Genomic DNA, 16193 nt, shown 5'->3' on the forward strand with positions numbered 1-16193 from the left:
CAACCGCCGGCACTCCGAGCTGAAACGCCGTCCTAAGAGCGTCCGTACAGTGGCAAATTAAAAAAAATATTTTCCCTCTTTGGAACTTTTCAATCGTTCCTTGCTCGGATTTTCCATGCGAGTTTTCACAGAAGCGCGGGATCAACATTTCTGTTCGCCGCCGCCGCCGCGGACGACTTTTGCCGGGGATTAATTGCTTTCAGGTGTACCAATTTGAATGGAAATAGAGTGCAGTTTGGCAGCATGCCCTTTGGGGCAGCGAAACTTGGCGTGAAAGAGCGCGATACTCGGTTTTTCGTGTTACGCGATTCCGGCAAGGATATACCGGCCGGTGCCGGATTTTTCCGTTCCCATCATTTTCCAAACTGTACTCGCAATCAAGTTGATGTTCCGTATCGATCCCCCGCGGTGAATATCTTGGCGAAAGCGGCCGGAGCCGATCACGCGTTGCGTAAATATCTCATTCGACACTCGATGAGACAATTTGGCTGAGCGAACCACCTACGGCGTAGAGTATTTTCCCTTTCCTCTTTTCCCTTCATTTATTTATATCTATTGATTTCCGTACGCGGCATCGCACTATAAACCGCCGATGATCGACCATAACGTGTCGTCTCAAAAAAATTCTCAAAGCGCCCGCAACGCGCGCTCGACGATACAGTAATACCCTTGATGACGCACAACACGTACTCGAATAACTAATCACCTCGGAATGAAGCGGAAACGAAGATATCAAATATTTGCGCGAACGAGGAAGAATCGAATTACGTGCAAATTGATGTTCTCCGCGGGGAACGTATCGCGCTCGCGCGCGCTGCTTTCGGTGATACAACACCTGGAAAGTAAGTATCGCGTGTTCCGGCGTTAAATAAACAACGATCACGCGAACGGGATGATTATGCGATAATGGAAATACTAACACAAAACATGTTCTTGTGCGTGCATATATACATGCATGTTTGTGAGTCCGACAGAACTGTTTTACGAGCGAAGTTACACTCCCGTCGCGGTTCGAAACTTACAATTTCAGGGTTTCAAGCGGGGATGACTCCTCCTTGGGCTGAGTGTCCTCCATCGGAGTGACCTTGGCTGGCTTCGTCACTGAAAAGAAAAAGGGATTCCTTTATGGCGTTTTATACTTGACGAAGTGCGGCGCGGTTCTCTTACAAGCTATACGCATCTCCTGCCGGGAGATCTCGCTGCAATTGGCGAATCGATTGCCCCGCGGACACTTTCTCTGTCGCTCTGTCGCCTCTCTCTCCCCCCCCCTCTCTCTTTCGATAAAAATTCTGTCGATAAAGAGCGGGAGAGGAAGAAAGAGTCTTTAAAGTTCCATTCGAATCCTTAAGAATATCTCCGACAGGACTCGTTAAATATTCAACCCCCGCCCTCGCGCCGCGCGTGGAAGATCCGCCGCGGCGATTTGCCGAAGGTTTCCCTCTAATCGAGCGGCGTTATCGCGAGTCTTCGCGAGAAACGACCGTTGCGCGATTTCGAGGGTCGGCATTATCGTCGATAGAAACGCGTTCTCGATGCGTCCCTCTCCTCCTCCTCCTCCTCTTCCCGGTAGAATGCCTCTCGTTGGTACGGCCCCCCTGTCGGGATGATAAGAATCGTAATCGAGTCGCGTCTTAATATCGTTTGGACCGCCACAGGAAGGAACCACCGTCGTCGAAGTGGATTATTACGAGCGCGCTGTAATATTCGCTTCCGCCGCCGCCGTCGTCGTCGTCGTCGTCGTCGTCGTCGTCGTCGTCGTTCCGAGGTAACGCGGTTACGAGCAACTTTGCCGAGACATGTTGATTCGGATATTCGGAAGTGTTGTTTTTGGTGGCCTCGGCGCGGCGGTGAGAAACGTGTCGCTCGCTGACGCATTGTGCACGGGCTGTTTCCGCGGCTTCTCAATTAACCCAAATACTCCCGCGAGTAACCAGCTGATCCCTGATTCTTTGTCCTTTACGAGCACCGTCGCGCCACGAATTAACAGAATGAAAAAGATTACCGCGTTGTAGCTGGAGAAAAGTGAGAGAGACAGAGAGAGAGAGGGAGAGAGAGAGAGAGAGAGAGAGAGGGATGGGGGGAAGGGAGAAAAAGAAATGAGCTTCGCTACATTCTGCGTGCATGCTTCTTCTTTGCAGTCAGGTGTCTCCTCGGTGATGAAACACTTCTGTTTGAGCTGGAGAGAGACCCGAGAGATTAAAAAGAAAAACGTAATTCACTCTATAAGCACTCTGTAAAATATGGAGAAAGTATACTCGGTATATTTACAACGTTTACGACGGAAATATTTAAATAAAAGGGGTTTTCTGTTTTTTCGAATTTAACTCATTCGCTCACGCAGAGACGGAGGATGAACTTTCCGAATCGAAGACGTGAATTTTTCAGGTAACGCGACGGGACAACTGGCAAATCAAATTTCCTGCTTTTAATTAGCGGAAACATCTTTTGTATCGAGAGTTTCACGCGAGCCTCAAGGTACAAAGAAAGAAAGTTATTCGTCGAAAAAGTTTCTTCGAGCGTTCCAACAAGGAGGCGAGGATAAAATTGAGCCGCGCATCGCTTATTAGTTGACCCAATTACTCGCTCAAGCGACGTACGACTTTTTTGCAAGACAAATTTTCGCGAGAAGCCGAAAGAGAAGAAAGAGCAGAGAGAGAGAGAGAGAGAGAGAGAGTGAGGATGGGGAGGGAGGAGTGAAAGAGATTCTGGTCGCGACGACGCGAGAGAAAAATGGGAGTCGCACGTTCGCGAGCGAACGAGCGCATGTGGCGGGCGGATTAGATCGCTCGTGGATCCAATTAAACTTGTAGAAAAACCGAGCAGATGTCCGTGATTCGCCGCATATCACCATCTTCATCGCGGAAATTAACCGTCAGATCGAATCTTACGTGAGTTATGGCTCGGCCGGGAAAATGCATCGTGCGCGGGGGGGAAAGCGCCGCCGCACCGTTAAACGCTTCATTCATTCCGATCGTGCGAGCGTTGAAAATTGTTCGTTCGATTTATTCGCCGTGCCTACGGCGATATCGGGAACGCGGGATAAAACGCGACCGCGAAGTCCCGACGAAATTATCCCCCAACGTTCGCGGAACGTCTCACTTTTATCTTGCCCGATTCTAATCGCGACCAGTCCGACGAAATTTTTCGATCGATGCGCCTCGCGCGGAAAATCTCTTTCGCCGAGAGCGAAACTTCTCTTCTGTTGTATCGTTGTGTGTGTGCGGAGCGATATTTCCAGCTTAGATATTCCGGTGCTCGAGTCTTCGGTGAAGCTCCCTCCCGGTCACGTAGTGGTCGTTCCTCGGGTTCATTGAAATTTAAGGTTTCTCATCGCGTACAAATAGGAACTTGAACTGCTCGACCGGCGAAACAAAACAACCGATAATTGACATTTAATTTCCATTGTCATTTCTCTCGATGTTTGAGCGTTGAATATTTAACGGTGAACTTTCAATATTGGTCATCTCTGTGTGCGCGCGATCTGGATATGTCGCCTTGGAAATTTTCGCCAAGCTAAAGCCGCGATCGAATTTCTGCCGTCGGATTTTGACGTCACGTATACATCGGATAAATACTCCGTATTTATGGGCAGATCGACAGACTGTCGTTGTAATAGACAGCTGGAAAGCAATTAAATTCTCCGGGCTTAATCGAACGCCCGAGTTTATCCTGCACCGTTAAGAACGCACCGGAGAATTTCTATTTGCAGAAGAAATCGCGACAAGCAAACGAGCGGGGCGACTTATTTTATTAATAAAATTAACTCCCCCCTGCACCCCCTCGTCTCGGCGCAGTCCACCGCGCAGTTTCCGCGGCAACAAACAGAAATCACGTTTGCGTTTCTATTGCTGTTAACAAAGCGGATTAACCGGCGTTCCCAAGGAGCGCAACACAAAAGGAATCCTCCTCTTCGTACGAGACGTGCGAGAAATCAGTCAGGATTTTTCTGCTCGCGACGGTTACCTCGTTATCGTCGGGACTCGCGCAGCTCACACGAGAGCTCGGATTATCCGGGCTTCGACAAATAGTTATCTACCTAATTGGCCGAAAAATCATCCGGCAGAGTCGTAGCGACACCCGGAGGCATCTGGGAATTGTCGTCATGGCTTATCCGCTCTTATCTCGCGAGTCGTTGCCCCGAGCTCGTTCCGAACGATCTATATATAATTCACCACGAAGTTCGGCACAGAATCCTGTCGGCTCGTGTGCCTTTACGCACCGCGTGCGTACGAATGATTCGAGGATCTCGGGACTCGGGGTTGTCTTCCTTCGCTGGAAATGTTCCATTAGGAAAAATCAGCGTCTTTCTCATTGCGTCGATGATTCGAAATAACTCCTATCGAGAGAGTACGTTTCCGTGTTTCTCTCCGGTGTCTCGAGACTCCCGTTTTCAAATGACAAGAGTCTGTGTGCGTATGTGTGCATATATGTGCATGAGCGAGGGAGGGAGAGAGAGAGAGAGAGAGAGAGAGAGAGAGAGAGAGAGAGAGAGAGAGAGAGAGAAAGAATGCTGACCGAGTTTCTGAAAACCGCGTTATACACAGGAAGGAAACTCTCCGTGCACTTGGCGCTGCATTTAATCTTTTGAGGGTTGTATATCTCGCTCGCAGAGCTCGGCTGCGCGCGTTGCTCGTGACGTGTTATCATTCTTTCAGGCTGCGTCAAGTAACCATGGAAAAGACAAGGGGAGCTTTCCTTCCTGATGGAAAGCTCAACGGAGTCTTCTCTCCTCCTTCCTTTCTCTCTCTCCCTCTCCCTCTCTCTCTCGCTCTCTCTCTCTCTCTCTCTCTCTCTCTCTCTCTCTCTCTCTCTCTTTTATTCGCTTCCCGAGTTGCCAACTGAGCTCGAGCTTCCTCTCGAGCTTTCGGATGCGCGACTGTCCGCAGGAAAGCGGGATTCAACTTGCCGGGATTTGTAACGAGAGACCGACCTCGGTCCCGAACCCGCATCGCCGCGTTCCTCGCGTCGATTTAGCTTGCTGAACGGCGTGAACCCGTACCGGTCGCGCGCGCGAGAAGCGGCCAAGCGGGCCGGCGGGAATCGATAAGCTCGCTCGTTAAAAATTTGCCAGCGAAATTTCCGGCAAGATTTAGCGCGGTTGTCTTTTCGGAAGCGAGTAATCAACGGCGCGATGATCAACGACGATATCACACTGGCCGTGTCGAGCGATCTCGCGATGCCCCTCGGCTAATAAAAATCTGATATCTCGTAGATAGAGAGAGAGAGAGAGGTGCAGAGCGAGCTCATCCTGTAAAATCAATACATCCCACGCGGTATATTTATTTTTCTTTCGCGTGCTGTACGCGCGCTTTCCATATTCCTTTTCCCCGATGAACGTCAACCGCAGTGGTATGCCCCGAACGGTTAAAAAATTTAGGGATTTACGTTGGCGCGGCTAGACGCGTTCGCCGAGACAATAAATACTTTTTCACCGAGTGTGTGCCGGAGAAACCCGCCGGGAAAACTCGCGAAAGCGGCGCGGCGGCGACGACGCGAAATCATCTCGCCCCGTGCGAAAAGTATGGCAGGCAGGCGTGCGTTTTCCCTCGCCTTTTCCCGACAGTGTGCGAGGAAAAGGGACTGATCGCTCTCGCGTGAGAGATGCAACAAATGGTATCAACGGCGTTCTCTGTGGTTATTATTACACGTCTCTGGTTATTATTACACGGCCTGAGGGAGGCCGAGGGGGAACGCGCAAATTACATAGCTCTCGCGTCTAAAGGGCACGAGAGAGCCATATTGAACTGCAAACGCTCGCCGATAGGCGCGCGCGGGCGAGTTAATCCTATCGAAGCTTCCGGCGGCCGATGCTTGCGTGTGAAAAAAGAGATTATTGGCGATTTCGCGTTCTCTATTAATGTAAACCCATCCAATTTCGCGCGCTCACACGGAGAAGAGCAATATGTTTAGGCGGAAAGGGGAACACTACGCGCATTAATACCAATTTCGTTCGGCTCGACCAGCGTTATCGCCGTCTCTCGACCGCCGACGAGTGTTTTCAACAGTATTTCTGTGCGCGAAATCGCTAGTGATACATTGACATCGGGCCCATTATGCAGCGTTATGAGGGAGAAAAAGCGGGAGAGAGAGAGAGAGAGAGAGGGAGGAGCGCGCTTATACGCAGGCGATCCCGCAAATATTTGTCGCGAGCAGCGGCGGTTCAATTTTCGCGAGTTCTCGTCGTCCTCTAATAAGCCGCATGCGCGTAATTGAACGCGCGACATATTTTTGGTATCGCCGTCGGGGCGGGCGGGGAGCGCGCTCGATATGCAAGCGTATCGCCGATTGACATTGCGCTCGATTCAACGCACGACAAACGTTCGCGCGTAATTAAAGCCGCTTCGCTGTCGCAGTGATGTAACGTCACCGTAATATTAGCGATAACACACAGCGATGACCTATTTATATACATATACATGTAAATATTTATAGATGTATATACAGGCACACACACACACACACACACACACACAGACGTGCGTTTGCAGACTCGGATTCGTTTAATATTAATGCCACAAACGCGCGCGCGCGCGTGCGGAAGCATTGTTACAGAATTAACCGAACACGCGAATTGGCGGCGAATACCTAATAATAACGCGACTCGCTCGCCGCGTAAAATTGCGACTTTACGCAATCCGCAAATCTCGGGCATGATGTTTCGCATTTAACGGAAGTATTGGCCGGGATGATGACGAGAGTGTATCGGAGTATCGAAGTATCGGATACTTCGCTCGACGAGTTCCGGTCGCGCCGTAAGACGGATCTTCCTCGATAACCGACGATCCGACGGGAGCTGGCGCATTAGGAATGCGGCGATGCGTGAGGTCTCGTCGAACTTTTATCTTTCATCAAGAACGAATTTTATTCGCGTGTTTTCACCGAGAACCCGTGCAGAGCGGATATTTCGAGATCGCGCTCTCTCCCTCTCTCTCTCTCTCTCTCTCTCTCTCTCTCTCTCTCTCTCTCTCTCTCTCTCCAGACTTTGTCCAACAAATTGAAATTAATATTGATAACTTCCACCGATGGCCTGTAATACGTCTAAACAGGCTCGGACGGGATGATTGAAAACGCGTCGGTGTATCAAGAGAGGAATTCACCGTGCCTAGGTTCATGGCTTATCATCTCGCGAATGCGGCGTATCAATTTATCCCGGGGCAGCTCCATTTTTGCAATCTCGCTTCCTCAGACCGGTTATTACGCTCGCGGATTGATCTCGAATCGAAAAAAATGTCCGATTGAGTTTTATACAGAATTGCATTCCTGCCGCTTAGAGCGGCTGAAAAACGCGCTCGCGGCGAGTGAATCACGCCGCGATTAAAGTCAATCGAAATACATATAAATTAGTATAATGCGGGTACCGGCGCGGGGGCGGTGGGTAAATATGAGACATTAAAGTACACCGGCGACGCGTAGCCGAGCCGCGTTGTAGCGATATATATCGCCGCGTTTGATTCCAATCCAGGCTGATTACGTCACCACTCGCCGATAATTCCGCCGCTAATGAGCCGCGGGATAACAGACGCCATTTAATCAGTGATCACTCGCAAGCACCAGAGTTTTTGCCTGCGCGCGCCGTTACAATGCAAAGCGCGCTGTTAAACAGCTCGCACACGCGCGAACGCTTTAACCGCGAACGGCAAACGAAGGGAAATCATCGAATCGTAATGGAGCACGTTACCGGGGCCCCGCCGGCGCGACGGCCGGCGGGGCGCCGCCGTTGGTAGGGTTATTGCTGGTAATTGATCTCCAGGTACAATCACATTGTTAATCATCGCGGTAATTAATGGAGTAGCGGCGGATCGGCTGCGAATCGGCCGGCCGCGCGCGGAGTACCGTCGAATTAGCAGTCACGGAGTGTATCTTGATGGGATTGACACGCGCGCACGTGTGTGTACCGAGGTGGGCCGGTAGATAAATCTTGACGATAAACTCCCGTGTGTGCCCGGAGCCGACGGAGCGTTATTACGTGGGCATTCGCGCCGAAATTGGGACGGCCGAGAGAAGATGTAGATAGCTGTTACATTAATAGCGACGCGACGCGAAGATCGACCTCGATAAGTCTTCTTCGTCGCCGGGTGGAGCGCGATAAATCCGGCCGGACTATCCGGTAATATCCAGTACCGAGAAAAAGAGAGAAAGAGATAAAGCGAGAGAGAGAGAGAGAGAGAGAGAGAGAGAGACGAAGTCTTATCGCGAGCACTTTGGCGACAAATATTTTCCATTGTTTCGCGAAGTCCCGTGGCGCGCCGAGCGTCGAGCGTCGAGCGTCGTCGCTCGCGACGAAATTAGATTTCGCGGTGAAAGTAACGACGTGAACGATTCGAGAGAGCCGCAGAAGGCGCTAGAAGAGCTACCGCCGCCGCAAAGCGGGCTGCCGCGGGAATAAACGCGACGGTGGGAATTGGGAATCGCTCGGCCGTCCGTTCGCTCACTCGCACAGTGATGAATTATACCGCGATCAGGCTTGAACAGGTTGATGGTGGCCCCCATTCAGCCCGCGCTCCTTTCCTCGTCCTCTTTCAAACGCGCGAACAAAGACGCGCGCGCTCTCTCGCCGGATAAATGAACTAACGCGAAATCCGACTTTGAATGGCGCGATTCTCAGTCGTCGACGCTCGCATTTTTCGACTCCGTCGAAAGGTCATTTTGACCGGACTTGGCCTCCTCAGCTTTGCCTGAGCTTCATCTCTCCTTCCGCCCGTTTCACGGCTTTCTCCCCCGCCGTGGCCTTCGCGTGCGATTTAACTCGAGATCGCTTTCATCGAGGCAGAAATTATTGCGCGGGAAAACGGGGGATAGCGTGCGATCGAAGCGCAAGAGTTTGGGAGACGCGGCAAAAGTGGCGTCCGCGTGAAGCTTCGTCCGGAAACGTCCGACATAAAATATGCATTTCCTTGGCTGTTATCGTCCTTTTACGGCGTGTTTCGAACGGTGGCTTTTACGGCGGCGAAAATGCTCGTTAGTACAACACGTGCGTGGATTACTCCTCGCGCGGAGTAAAATTTAGCGATATTGATCCTATGGCGTTATCTGTGTGGGTGGATGTGTGTGTATTTTTTACGCTAATGAGACGTGTATGCACGAGTTTGCAAGAGCCGAGGTTTTCTCACGGCTGCAAGGACGGAAAATTCTTTTAGCGATGTTCTCGTTTTCAAAAGATCAGATTTTCTATTCGCCTCAGAGCCACGTGACATTTTGAATGAGCGCGGAGAAATCGAGTCGACTCATTTCCGCGCTCGTCTTCATTCTTCTTCTCCTTTTCTTCCCGAGGATGTTGGTTTATGAATAGCTGTGTGAGAACAGGCTTAATATTCTCGCGTATTAAACACACACACACACACACACACAAACTGTCTAAATCCGCAAATCCTGCAATTAAGTGCAAGAGTGGGCTCAATTATGGGACGCGTTGCATATTTCATGCTTGAATTATTTCGGAGTGTCTCCGAGACAAGAGATTACTGCTTCTACTCACCTGCCTCATTGCGAATTCCGAACACGTGTCGAATTTTTTAGAGAACCTCTGAGAGAGGAATATCAAAATGGGCGAATCAGACGGTAGATCTTGCTCGAAGATCGAAGATCGTGGCAGACTCACGGGAGAGCATGAAGAAACGTGCTGCCGGGGAAGATTAAGAAAACTGGGAGCGACGGACGGAGACGAGAGATAGAGAGAATATCTAAGAGACAGAGAGAGAGGGAGCGAGGGAGAGAGACAGAGAGAGAGAGAGAGAGAGAGAGAGAGAGAGAGAGAGAGAGAGATTCAGAGAGCGAGAGGCCGAAAGACAGAGAGAAGGATAGAGTGAGGAGAGGGGGAGAGAGAGAGAGAGAGAGGGGGAGAGAGAGAGAGAGAGAGCAGGATGAAAATCGATATCGAGGTCGAGGCTAAATCTGAATTCGCTTTTACGTGTGGCGCACGTAAGCATTGCGATCGCAAGAGGCAGGTAGACTCTGAGTCGACTCCGTAAAGCCCCAGGGGTGGAGAGGAGGGAAGGGGGCTTGATTTGGGTTTCCAAGTCAGCGTCAACCCTCGAAACGCTTCGCTCGGAAAAGGCTCCGGGGAAGGTTCCTTCGAGGAGAATCATCGCAAAGTCGGAGATCCGCGGAAACTACCCTTAATCAGCCGGTAAACCGGAATTTAACTGGGAGCGACTCATACGGTGGCGGCGTCGACGATGGTTTTCGATACGTCGACCTACTTAAAGCTGTAGCAAGCAGCACGACTTCGTCGTGACTTAATTAACGCGACGACAGTCCAAGCGGCTTCCACTTTATCCTCGGCGTTGTAATGATCGAGCTGTTTCGACGCTCGCGCCGAAAAAAACGTTACTTCTCCCAATGAGCGAGCGACATGCGGCGACTGAAAAACATTCAGTGTAACGATGTATTAATTAATTACGTCGTACAAAAGGGACGTTTCGTTTGCGGAAACGTTAATTATATTTCGCGAAAACATATACGTAATATCTCTACTTCGTTTCGCAAGAAGTTAGGAAAAGAATGAGCGGGAAAAATGCTTGGCGCGGTCGATAATAATATTCCCTTTCGACGTTTTCGCCGGGGGGATAGTCAACAGAAAATTACACCTGAGAAAATAACCCAGCGAAAGAAGAGAGGCATCCCGCGTGCACAAACCTCCCTTTGACGCGCGTTGGCGAGTTTGCTCCTGATTATTATTCCGCATATTCCGCGAATCCGTGAGAAATTAGAAGAACGCGCGCGATCATCTCCCAGCGGACCATTTCGAAATCCCAGATTGATAGAGAAAGAGAGAGAGAGAGGGGGAGGGGAGCGGGGGGAGGGGAGAGAGGGAGAGGAAGAGGGGGAGAGGGAGAGGGGAGAGGGGGAGAGGGCGGGAGGGAGGGGAAAGGGGAAAGAGGAAGGGAGGGAGAGGGAGAAGGAAAGAGAGGGGAGGGAGGGATAGAAAGAGGGGGGGGAGAGAGAGAGAGAGAGAGAGAGCACTGTGTGTGGGACATCGACCACCGGTACCGGCGGAAGAGCGAGGTACGTGCATCATCGCGTGGACTCGCGGGAGTTGCGGGCGAATATCATTTCCACTCGCGGCGGAGCTCGATGGAAAGCGACATTGCGTCGCGCCCCGGCTCCAGGTGTAAATAACGGTTACCGTTCCATTACGTCTGTTCCGTCGCGCCTGGCCGTAAACGTCTCCCTCTCGTATCGTTACCCGCCTGTTTGTAACGTGTCTCCGGTCTTCCACCCCCGTGAGCTCGCATTTTTCAGGGAAGCGTTCAGCCTTCGCCGCCCTCGGTCGAGTTCGCCGCTTTGTCGAACTTTCCACTCTTCGGGAGTTTTCGACTTCACCCTGCCTTCCCTCCCCCTCTCTCTCTCGTTTATTCCGACTTGGCGGCTCTCCTCGCTCCCACCCGGCCACCCCCTGTGGACGGCTTGACTGGCTCAAATTTCTGGCGAGGGAGCGAAATGAAAAGGGATGTCGGCGAACACTACGGCCATTCTTTAGGGACGCAACCCTTCACCCGCCGTCTCCCCACCTTTCGGTATTTCGAGATTGCGTTCTCTCCGCTCTCCCCTGCGTTTATCTATCGCGACGGCTGCGATTGGATTTGCCCGCGATTCGGAGCTCTCTCTCTCTCTCTCTCTCTCTCTCTCTCCGTCTAGGTTACTCGCCGTTCGCGTATATTAGTGTGATAAAATTCGGCTCGCGATTTCATCTAGTCTCCCCCTCTTTCCCCCGCCTGACGATGACTCAACGCAAAGCCATGACTGCGATAGCCCGTATGTGGAATACCCGAGACGCATCCTACGACACGTTAGTTGTTGTAATCGACTGACGGCTCCCTGCCGCACGAGTACAAAGGTGGAAGACGACTCGTCTATATTACGGGACGATTAAGCTCGATTAAGAAACAAAGCCGCGGCATCCGCAAAGTTAACCGATGCTCTTCGCTGGGAATTTCGCCGGTTATCCGTCTCTACTCTTCGGAGCTAGATCGGATAAGTTCCGAACGGTGGATGTAGTGAAAGATTATGGGCGAAATTCCCTCCCTCCCTCCCTCTCTCTCTTTCTGTCAAGCTGCGGATCTCTGTCAACGAACTAAGCAGAGTCGCGACGACTGGAGGCAAGGTAAATGCGCCGGGGGTAACGCCGGATTAATTAGAACTACCCGTTACGCCGGGGTGGGGAACGACATTAACTCATTTCCCTTTACGTCTAATCGTTTGCGATCAAGGGCTTAAGTGTCATTACCCAACGATCGCGCGAACAAAACGCGTGTATTAGTCTGGAGAAAATGGCAGATCGATCTCCCTGGCGCGGCGGAGCGTCGGTCTCTCCATCGAGGGGTTTGCCACGTTTCTTTGTTCACACGCATATATTTCATGTTGTTGCTGCCACGTCGATGACGCGTGAGACAGAGTTTGGCCGCGGAGAATAGTTTTTTTATCGCCGCATCTTGACGAAGTGAAAAGCTCAACGTCTGGTTTTTCCTCGGTCCTCAACGCTGTGAGGTGTTTCATACTCGAGAAAGAGAGAGAGAGAGAGAGAGGTGCCATCGTGTGACGTAGTTAAATATAGCGCGAATATGAAGTGCAAAAATAGAAGGTGACTTTAGCGGCGAATGAGGAGGAGGAGGAGGAGGAGGAAGAGGAAGAAGAAAGGAATTCGCGGCACGATTCGCACAGAAATGAGAAAAGGATAAGCCGCTCCGCAGCGAGGCAGGGGACTTCCTTCGCATCCCGACGAATCTCCCGCAATTTAAATCCCGCCTTGCCTCGCCTCGCCTCGCGTATTTTTATCGCGCTCCTGCGCTTCCCGTTTCTTCGTTAGCGTTCTTTTCCCCGGATCGAGGTGGAATAAGCTTTCGATGTCGTTGCGAAGATCTCTTCCCTTCGCGTTCTTTTATCCTACGGTGCTCTCCTTCCCTTCCTCTCCCGATTAACGATTCCTCGTCGAGCATCACTTCCTTGTTTTTCGCAACAACGGCGAGATAAACTGCGCTTCCGACAGATTACGCCGCTGAGACTCTTTATTTCCCTTCGAGAGGCGAGCAACCCGGGAAATCATCGGACACACACGAGCCTGTAAAGTTTTATGGGTCACGTAGAGTGGAGAGCGAATCAGTTTTGAGAGATTAACTCTCATCGCGGTCGATCGATGGTCTGTTCGATCACCATCAGCTGCGCTCCCCGAGCGATGTCTTCCTCGTCAAGACAGCGTTGAATGATGCATCTCTCTCGCCGGGATGTATTTCGATGGACTCCTTCGACCCCCCCCCCCTCCTCCTCGCCCCCCGTGCGAAACGAGACTCTCAGGTCGCAGCATCTTCGTGACGCGAGACGGTAAGGCGAAGAGCTCGTAGAGACAAGCGCGGCCATGAGACGCGCAGGTAAAAAGGGCCGCAAAAAGAAGGCGCGAGAAAGAGGATGTAAATTGCGGGCATGCAGCTTTTAGCGAAGTAAAGTGTATTAAAGCCGCACGTAAGCGGCGGACTATTAATTTGCGTTCGCCCGTGTCGGTGGAATGCAAGGCGGGAGCAGCTATGAAATATCATTACACCGATATTCAGGAGCCGGCGACCGTACGCGGAGGAACGTGCAATTTCATTCGCTCACCGGAGAGCGCTTCATCGCGTGGAGTTTCAGGACCCTCGATGACGCGACCCGCACTTTTAACAATGCGGTGATCGGGCTTGATAAATCGCGGCTGCGTACCGCGTTTCTTTGAGGCCCGCTCGAGAGCGCATTAATCAAAATAGACGTCGCATCGTGATAGTCGATGCGCGCGCGATTCATTGATCTCTTTATTAATACAGGTTGCGTGAAAAATTCGCGGAGCGGCGGATCTATAAGTAAACGGTAGAATTATAAATTGTAGTCGGTTATATTTCTATATAACTCTTCACATGAACCTAGGTTAGGTTTCATTTCCATCTGTCAATTCTTTCCGTGTTTACAAGCCAATTGAAGTTGACGTGTCAGTATATTTGTTTGCAATGGAAAACTTGAAACAGCGTGCAGTGATTGAGTTTTTTGGTAAAAAAGGTTTAAAGGCAATGGAAATTCATTCCGAGATGGTAAATGTGTTAGGGGAATCTGCTCCTTCGAAAACAATGGTTTGTAAATGGGCACTTGAGTTTCAACGTGGTCGTAGCATTGAAGATGATCCACGCAATGAACGTCCAAAAAGCGCATCAACACCAGAAATCATTGAGCAAATACATATTATTGTTTCTGAAGATTCAAGTGTGACTACGCGTGAAATTGCTCATATCATAGGCATTTCAGATGAACGGATACGGCATATTTTGCATAACGAATTACAAATGAAAAAGGTGTTTGGAAAAGTGGTGCCGCATACGTTAACAATTCAACAAAAACTCGCTCGAAAGCAAATTTCTCAGCGTCATTTGCAATCATTTCAAGAAGAATAAAACCGATTTTGTGCGTCGTTTTATAACTATGGATGAGACTTGGATCTATCACCATTATCCTAAATTGAAACATGAACGTTTACAGTGAACTGAAGCTGGATGTTCAGCTGCAAAGCAAACAAAGCATGAAAGATCGCAAGAAGACCAAGAAAGGTTTTGGCGTCAGTTTTTTAGGATGCTAAAGGGATTTTATTAATTGACTACCTGGAAAAAGGTAAAACAATAAACTCTGAATATTATTGTAATCTTTTGGATCAATTGGACGCAAAAATTCGTGAGGAAAGACCTGGTTTGCAGCACAAACAAATCATTTTTCACCAAGACAACGCACCTGCTCACACAAGTGTTTTGTCAATGTCTAAATTCAATGAATTGAAGTACAAATTGCTTGATCATCCACCGTATTCGCCAGATTTGGCACCCAGCGACTTCTGTCTGTTCCGAAACCTGAAACAATTCCTCCGTGGAAAGCATTTTTTGTCGAATGAAGAAGCGCTATAGCAGCCGTAGAGGCATATTTCGCAGACCTTCCAGAAACACACTTCCGCGGTGGAATAAAATTATTGGAGAGCCATTGGGCCAAGTGTATTGAAGTTAATGGAAACTAAATTGAAGAATAAAATCGTTTGTAGAATTTGGTATTCTTTATTTCAGTTTCGCTCCGCGAACTTTTCACGCAACCTGTAACCGGACATGCGCGCACACGCATACACACAGACACACACACACGCACACAGAGCGGAGCCCGCGCTTCGGAAAATACGAGCAACAGAAGCACCGGAAGCCATTAAAGTTAGAATCTTGGCGCAGACTTCCGCCTCCGACGTAATGTCTAAATTCGTAATACACTACTCTACTCTCGCCTGGGAAATGTCCGGCCAGCGTCTGCTTTTTCTACTGCTCCGCTTCGCCACGTCCGCGTGCCGTCGCCGTCGCGATAAGCACGCTTCCGAAGCATCTTTCAATTCTTCCGCATTTATTTTTCATATTTCATTTGCCATTTATATACACGCCACGAGTACAATATTTCTCTTCTCCCCCGTCCCCTCCCCTCGTCTTCCTTCGCGTCCTTCTTCCTTGACGACTCACGCGAGCGTGTCTGTGAAAATAATGAATTTCGTCGGGCTGTGCGTGGGAGAAGCTCAAGCTTCATATCGGTCGCAACCTTTTCGTTCCCAGTCGCACTCGTCCAGGTGTGATCGGCGTTGCCTGGAAACCTAGTCGCCTGCGCCTTCGCCTTTAATACCCGTCGCGCGCGCGACCCATCGCGTATGTCGTCAAACGAGAGGAAAGCGATGCGCGCGTGTGCGCGTGCTCGAGCGCGCAGAATGCTCGCTGATGAAAAGTGCGGAAGCACCCTGGTGGTCGGAGGACGGCTGTCCTCGACCTCATCGACTTCCGCGTATACACACCTGTGTATAAAACGCGCACGTTTCCTCCTCCTCCGACGCGCCCCGCGCTACAATTGAACAAACACCGCCGATATTTATGCAAGCGCCATCCGGCACGAAGCTCTGTTTGCACGTCGCGCGAATGTAAATTCCGTCGGCTCGAGCTGCGGCCGTGGAGTCCAGCGCGCCGAAGCGGCCGTCGTAAAGTGAAAACACGCGAATAAAGGAAAGACTCCTCTGCCGGGTAAGAAGGACGAAATTGCGCAATGTCGTGACGCATGTTACAATCGCGGTCTCCACTCGCGATCGAGCTGGTCGCGAGGAAGAGAGTAGAGTAGAATAGAGGCGAGAGGGAGAGAGAGAGAGAGAGAGAGAGAGAGAGAGAGAGAGAGAG

At 50.6% G+C, this 16193-nt stretch overlaps 1 protein-coding gene across 7 annotated transcripts in view; it reads right to left on the minus strand.

Moving 5' to 3' along the window:
* Fife (regulating synaptic membrane exocytosis protein fife) overlaps positions 1–16193 on the minus strand; it is a 174872-nt gene that overhangs the window by 92091 nt on the left and 66588 nt on the right. For all 7 annotated transcript variants that reach the window (XM_025300137.1, XM_025300134.1, XM_011143115.3 and 4 more), the window contains one exon: positions 1023–1101. In XM_025300137.1, the coding sequence (XP_025155922.1) occupies positions 1023–1101 (79 nt within the window). The remainder of the gene's footprint in view (positions 1–1022; positions 1102–16193) is intronic.

Source organism: Harpegnathos saltator, unplaced genomic scaffold (genome assembly GCF_003227715.2).
Source record: "Harpegnathos saltator strain DR-91 unplaced genomic scaffold, Hsal_v8.6 scaffold33, whole genome shotgun sequence".
Lineage (NCBI taxonomy): Eukaryota > Metazoa > Arthropoda > Insecta > Hymenoptera > Formicidae > Harpegnathos > Harpegnathos saltator.